Source organism: Sesamum indicum, linkage group LG12, assembly GCF_000512975.1.
Source record: "Sesamum indicum cultivar Zhongzhi No. 13 linkage group LG12, S_indicum_v1.0, whole genome shotgun sequence".
Lineage (NCBI taxonomy): Eukaryota > Viridiplantae > Streptophyta > Magnoliopsida > Lamiales > Pedaliaceae > Sesamum > Sesamum indicum.
Window position 1 is genome coordinate 2,218,530 of NC_026156.1, and position 6,596 is coordinate 2,225,125.

Sequence of the window (6,596 nt, forward strand, 5' to 3'; positions counted from 1 at the left end):
TTCTCCAATACCAAGGTAATTCGTTGGTCACGCTTCTTAATTTTTTAACCTTTTTATTTGTTGATTTTCTAATTAGTGGTTGTATTTCTCATTGGAGATTTATTAGTAGCTTTTTCTGTGAAAAGTAGGAGACCTTGTTATTGAATTATTTATCGAGACGAATGATAGATTATAGATAACTGATATATATTGCTTCTTGACTCGTCAAAATCTTATAATGCATTCATCAGGAGAGGAATTATGACGTGAAAACTTATTGGTTCTTTAGGAAGTTGCACCTATCTAAATTGCATTATTGGGAAGCTAACCTTGGCCATGGATTTGTTAGGAATTAATAATTAATGGTTTCTCTAGTGTCAATAACTTGCCTTTCCCATAGGATGATGCCTTGTGAGGTTTTCACTCCTTGCTACTGTTTACTGTGCTTCAGAAAGAAATCCTAATGAGTGCGATGTGCTAACCTTAGCATTTGAAGTAGTTTTCCTGTATGTATTATGTTGATTGAAGTTGCAATTTGGGTGCATGAAATGAAGACCAATTTGAAGTATTTTCCTGTATGTATTATTATGTTGATTGAAGTTGCAACTTGGATGCATGAAAAGAAGACAAATTGAAGTATTTTTCCTATATGTATCATTCCAATATGCTTATCCCCTCATATGTGAAACCTGATGAAGAATCTTATTGCAGTTTTTAGTCTTGGATGAAGCAGACAGGGTCTTGGGTGTTAACTTTGAAGCAGAATTAAGAGTTATTTTCCAGTGCTTACCAAAGACTCGGCAAACTTTACTATTTTCTGCAACCATGACAAGTAATTTACAGACATTACTTGAACTTTCTGCAAATAAGGCATATTTCTACGCGGCATATGAAGGGTTTAAAACAGTAGAATCTCTTAAACAGCAGTATGTTTTTATCCCCAAGCATGTGAAGGATGTGTATCTACTGCACATATTAAACAAAATGGAAGAGATGGGTGTTCGATCTGCCATAATTTTTGTCTCCACCTGCAGGTACAATTTTCTTATATGATCTCCCAGCTTCTTATTTCTTTTTCATTTTATTCTGTTTCAGTAGCACATGACTACAAAAATTAACTGATAATGTTGTTAATACGGTGCTACCAAGGTAGAAAATGTCCACTTTGGATTCATTCTTTAAGTAATGCCATTTTTTACATGATTGGTGAAGGCATAGGATTTGATAGGAAGTTTTTTTCCCCTCTTTCAATAGGTTGAATGAAAATTTGTACATATACGATCAAAATCTTAGTTTTCGAGGTGATAATTTGTCAGATAGTATACTTGAGCGAGCATTAATAAAATAGGTAATTTTTAGAGAAAGTAGAAGAGATTTTGAAGCATGCTAATGAATGCCTTTATTATGTCTTTACAGCATCCTTGCGCAATAAATAAAGCTAATAAAATCATCTTTTTCCTTTCTTTTTGCTATGGAAGTATGGGGTGTAGAAATCTAGAAAGATCAAGAATGATGCTTCAGCAATTAGGTGTTTTCAGTAGATCCTGGTCCATGAGTCATCTTACAAGCTTAAGTTAGCAGTAAACTCAGTTAAATTGGTTATTAACTTGTTAAACATGATGAGATCAAGATTTCTTTCATATTGGAGGCTCTTTACTCCAACAGAACTTTTGAATCTTGACTGCGAATAGGAAATTGCGTTTAGATATTGATTTGATATTTTCTTTGTTTGAGCAGGAGTTGTGAGCTTCTGAGTTTGTTGCTGGAACAGCTTGAACTAGAAGTTGCAGCTTTGCACTCTTTCAAATCCCAATCTTTGAGGCTTTCTGCATTGCACAAATTCAAATCTGGACAGGTCCCTGTGTTATTAGCCACTGATGTTGCTAACCGTGGTTTAGATATACCAACAGTAGATTTAGTTATAAACTATGACATTCCAAGGTAATGACTTCTTTTAGACTGTTTAATGACACTGATCCCTGTAGCATACTCTTTAGAAAACTGAAGCTCCGATTTGTTATAGATATCCAGAGGATTACATTCATCGTGTTGGGCGTACTGCAAGAGCTGGAAGAGGAGGCCTTGCTGTTAGCTTTGTCACTCAGGTATAAAAGTATGGGCTTTTTGCATTATCACTTGCATGCTAACCCCTGTAAAACATATTTTGCAGCATGATGTGGATCTTGTACATGAAATAGAAGCTGTTATCAAGAAACAATTGGACAAGTTCGAGTGTAAAGAAAAGGAAGTACTTGAGGAAAATATTACAAGGGTAAGAACTTAAGACCATTATGGAACATTAATTTTGCTAATTTGATGACGTAACATTATATATGGCCAAGTTCTATCCAAAGCCTGGTGGGGTATGGAACCTACTCTGTTGAACTGAAAAATACTTGGTACGTTTATGAAGATATGCTTGTATCCCGTTTTCAGGTCTACAAAGCTAGACGTGTAGCAACAATGAAGATGATGGATGAAGGTTTTGAGGAGAAAGCCAAGGCACGAAAAGCTCAGAAATTAAAGACATTAGAAGCGAAAGGTCTATTGAAGAAAAGGAGTAAGAGACGGAAAACAGAAAAATCAACTGAAGAATCAGAATACTGAGTCTGTTCTGCACACGTGGCTGGTGTGGTTTTTCCCTGGCTTTCTTAAAATTATATTCTTACCTTCATCAAAAAAGAGGACAAAAAAGAAAAAATGAAAAGAAGAAAAGAAGTACGACCTTGTGATCTCCGAGCTTGTACAATCTTCATTTTGTATCTCATAGAAAGTCGGTAAATTTTGGCCAAAATATTCCTGATAGATTGCTACCAGCAAATTGACAAATAGCCGAATAGACAAATGACATTCCATACGCTGCCCAAGAGCCAATTTCGGAGTATTCTCGATTTACCAGGGAATAAGAAGAGTCGTCCGCGTCTTCTCTTTCTGATCTGTTCATGGCTGCTTCAATATCTTAAATTGGATTATTTTGTTTAGTTAAATGCTGAAAAAAAGTCGAGACCTGTCCCCAATTCAGTAGTCAGTCCCATAACTAGAAAAGTTGCAAATACATCCAAGCGTGTGCATCCCCATATTTTTGCCAGCGAACAAAACACAAGATACCCCTGGATACCATTAGGGCATAAGCAGATCAATCTGGGTTCAACTGTTGTTTACAGTTTTAGCTGGGGGCCTAGGCTTGGTAACAAACATCGGGCTTATCTACTGTTCCACTCCAATTGCAAAAGCCAATACGGGAGATCCGGTAACTTATCAGCATCTTGGAGCCCCTAGGAGATGAAGGTGAAAAGTTCACTGTCTTTGTTTATATGCAGTGAAATTACTAGGAGTGATCGGCCAGTGATTGGTCCGAGGGTAGGTTGGGAGTGATAGCGGGATAGAAGGGGTTTCGATGGCGGCAAGATGAGCCGACGACAGCGAGCATAGGAGGGAGAACGGTGGGAAAGAGAGTTGGGGCAGGGGTGCATTTTGGGGGAGGAGAAAAGCTAGTGTCAGTTGTCGGCAGTGAGAGATCGACCGTGGGTAGGGGGTGGGGAACGATAAAACGGAGGATGAACTTTCAAATGATAGTAAGCTGCTGGGCTAACGGTGCAGGATGGCGGAGATAAAAAGGAGAGTCTTGATCTACAAAAGAGGGGATGCAGGTGTGGCGCGTGAGGGTGGGTTGGGGTGAGATCGTCGGCCACAGTCGCATTATCAGGAGAAAATGCCCTCTCATTTCTTAAAATTGCATGCAAGGATACATTCATTATTTACCTCCAAAACTAACTAACAACACAATAAACATAGCATTACCTTTTTATCCCCAAACACAGTCAGACTAAGTGAACTCCCCATTGTGAATCTCAAATTGTTTAATAGTTATAATATTGACAAGTTGAGACACGGAATAGAGGTGCGCAGCTAAAACAAGCAAGTACAAGGAGCAGGAGTCAAGGATGTGTAGATTGCTCAGCCATCTGGTCTTGTGGATGGGGCGCTGGCACTCCATTCCCGATTTTTCTGTTTCCAGTCCATTCTTCCACAATCTAGAGAATTCTATGTTAATTGTTTCGGAGGTTATATCATTTTCAACGAACCTTTTCAACTTCATTGAGCCTTTACCCCCTGGTACATACAATATACCTGATAAACTATCCTTCATTGAGCCTTACCCCTGGCACATGCAATATACATGATAAACTATCTTAAATTCACCTTCTCTACATTCACACGGGGCTCTTACTCCACAACAACTAAGAATACTACAACTTCCAAACAATAATAAACACTTCTGAAGTTGTCTTCAAAGAGGTCCACCAAAATACAACTGATCTTTTCAATCATGAGTCACTTGGTTGCTGCTGGGGTGGTGGCTGCTGAGACGGATGCTGGATATGAGATTGTGGCCACGGCATGAAAGGAAGAGGAGGTCGAGGCTGCTGATTGGCATAGAGAGCAGCCTGATCAACTGGCTTCCCCATTATCATCCCAGGGGCTCCCACCTGAGGCTGGGGGGGCACATAGTAATACGGCAGAGAATCTGTTGTAGATGCAACCAATGGAATTGCAGCCTTGGTGATGCCAAGCCCCTCTTCTTTCAGTTCATCCCTAGGAATAATATCAACTAAAAAATCAAAAACATCAGTTCTTGAAATGGCAGCTGCTATATCATTCTTCTGAAGAGTCCGCCTTTTGTTTTCCTCCGTATGGATCCAAGATCGCAGAGTCAACTCCAAGATGAACATCTCACATGCCTTGGCGAAAATAACAGGAGCTTCAGCAGAAATCATCCTGACATCCTCATCAGCCTTCATTATCTTTTTTATTCGAGCGAGCGGGAGACTGTGGTTCTTGAAATCAGTAGTTTGATCAATTTCCTGCATTTGATTCGCCCAGAAAGCTTGAAGTTGCTGTTGTTGCTGTTGATTATGAAAATGATGGGCTTGATGGTAGGCGAGCTGTTGTTGCGGGGCAAAACCAGTTGGAGGTTGCGTTGGAGAAGAAACTGTCCCAGCTGGAGTGCCAGTAGCCAACATTGATGCTGTCTGATAAGGGGGAGTAGAATAAGCCATAGGCCCGCTTCCTGATACAACTCCTACCCCTGGTTGCTGTTGTTGCTGGCTCTGGTGTGTCAATTGCTGCCTCTGGTCTACATGATCCATGTTGGTCGATGATGTTATGTCCCAGCCCTTTTATTGATGATATATCTTAGTTCAACGCTGCAATGGAAAATGACTCACAGCACACATAAATCTTCTGCTTATCAGTTCAAAAGGAATTAACAATCATCCAAGGATCCCCTGCAAGCCAGCAAGTTTCAGGATGGCATATGCATATCAAGTATTGACTCAGAAATCAAATAAATAAATAAGCAGACGATTAAAAGCTATAAACATGAAAACATGATGCACAATACCAACCACAAATTCTCTTGAGTTAGCTACGTCTAGAGATAAATAGAGAGAACATTGATAACTTTTACGATGAACTATACTAGATACACAATATTATTCCAACGATGGGAATAGAAGTTCAATCCAGAATTACATAGTGAAGGAATTCCTTGCCTTAGAATGTTCAATGCACCACACAAGTTTAATAATATGTAGAACATGTAAAATTATGCTTCAAGAATTTGGTATGGCAACAATGGATAATGGAGAGACGTTGAAGAAACAGAACGCCAAATATGCATACTGAATAAGATTCGCCATTCTCAGTATTATTGCTAAACATGTGTTAAGGCTAGTCTCTTTTATGTTTTCTTAGAAATGTGCCCATGCAGGCCATCTGTAATTCCAACCTCATCCTCAGTTGAGCAAAAACTCCCAGACCTACTGCATTTAACTAATTATTTCTTTTTCAAAAGACCAAGGAATAGAGAAAAAGAAGAAACGGCAGACAACGGAGCAAAACATTCATAGCACATGAAAGTGCTTTTTGTGTACGCGTTCCTGCAATGCGCACAGGGAAATAGAAGATCCAGAGATTCAGAAATTACGGAATCACAAGCTCATAAACAATTCTGCAAAATTAATTTAAAAAATAAAAAAGAAGACAGAGAGAACCTGACAGAAAACCAACCTAAAAATTCCAGACAGAAAAACCCAAAAGTGAAAACGAGAACAAAAAGATGAAGGAGAAAGATGACAATGCCTGAATATTAAAGTATATCCCCTATTTAGCAATTTCTTATTAAGAACAGTGGCAAAACTAGAGTCGAATTCCAATTCACTGGCTGATCAAGGGGTCAACTCAAATACGTAAATGCGCAGCCAAGAGCAACTCCCCACCCACCAAAAATAAATCAAACCGAGGCCATCATTGGCAAACCCGGATAAAAAGGAACTTGGTACACAGCTGAGAGACATTTGAGCAAAGAAAATCAGGGAAAATCAAATAAAGGAGTAGGCATGAATAAAGCAAACACTTACTCATATTTCTGGGAGAAGAAACACCTGGTCCTGGAGATTTCTTCGCTCGCGAAAGCCCTAGGAGAGAGAGTGAGAGTGAGAGAGAGACGGGCGATGCGTAGAGAAAATTTATGTATATACGTACAAGTAAGCTGCAGAGATTGAAAGTAACGCTGGGGAAAAAGGAGAGAATGACGACAGAATTTTTGAATATGG

General features: G+C 39.2%; 2 protein-coding genes across 3 annotated transcripts in view; one reads left to right on the plus strand and one right to left on the minus strand.

Annotated features, from left to right (window-relative positions):
* Window positions 1-2,916, plus strand: part of LOC105175098 (DEAD-box ATP-dependent RNA helicase 36) — a 3,600-nt gene extending 684 nt beyond the window's left edge. The window contains 6 exon segments of the mRNA XM_011097426.2: window positions 1-15; window positions 691-1,013; window positions 1,717-1,920; window positions 2,003-2,084; window positions 2,150-2,251; window positions 2,416-2,916. The exon segment at window positions 1-15 is cut by the window's left edge and continues 11 nt beyond it. Coding sequence (XP_011095728.1) covers window positions 1-15; window positions 691-1,013; window positions 1,717-1,920; window positions 2,003-2,084; window positions 2,150-2,251; window positions 2,416-2,586 — 897 coding nt within the window. The 3' untranslated portion in view covers window positions 2,587-2,916.
* On the minus strand, window positions 4,129-6,561 carry LOC105175097 (nuclear transcription factor Y subunit C-2). 2 transcript variants are annotated; one of them, XM_011097424.2, is made up of 3 exons: window positions 6,526-6,561; window positions 6,402-6,458; window positions 4,129-5,267 (listed from the first exon to the last, which is right to left on the minus strand). In XM_011097424.2, the coding sequence occupies exon 3, from the start codon at window positions 5,127-5,129 to the stop codon at window positions 4,308-4,310; it is 822 nt and encodes a 273-aa protein (XP_011095726.1). In that variant the 5' UTR covers window positions 5,130-5,267; window positions 6,402-6,458; window positions 6,526-6,561; the 3' UTR covers window positions 4,129-4,307. The 2 variants fall into 2 exon arrangements, with proteins under 2 accessions (XP_011095726.1, XP_011095727.1); XM_011097425.2 differs by having other exon boundaries at window positions 4,129-5,186; window positions 6,402-6,535.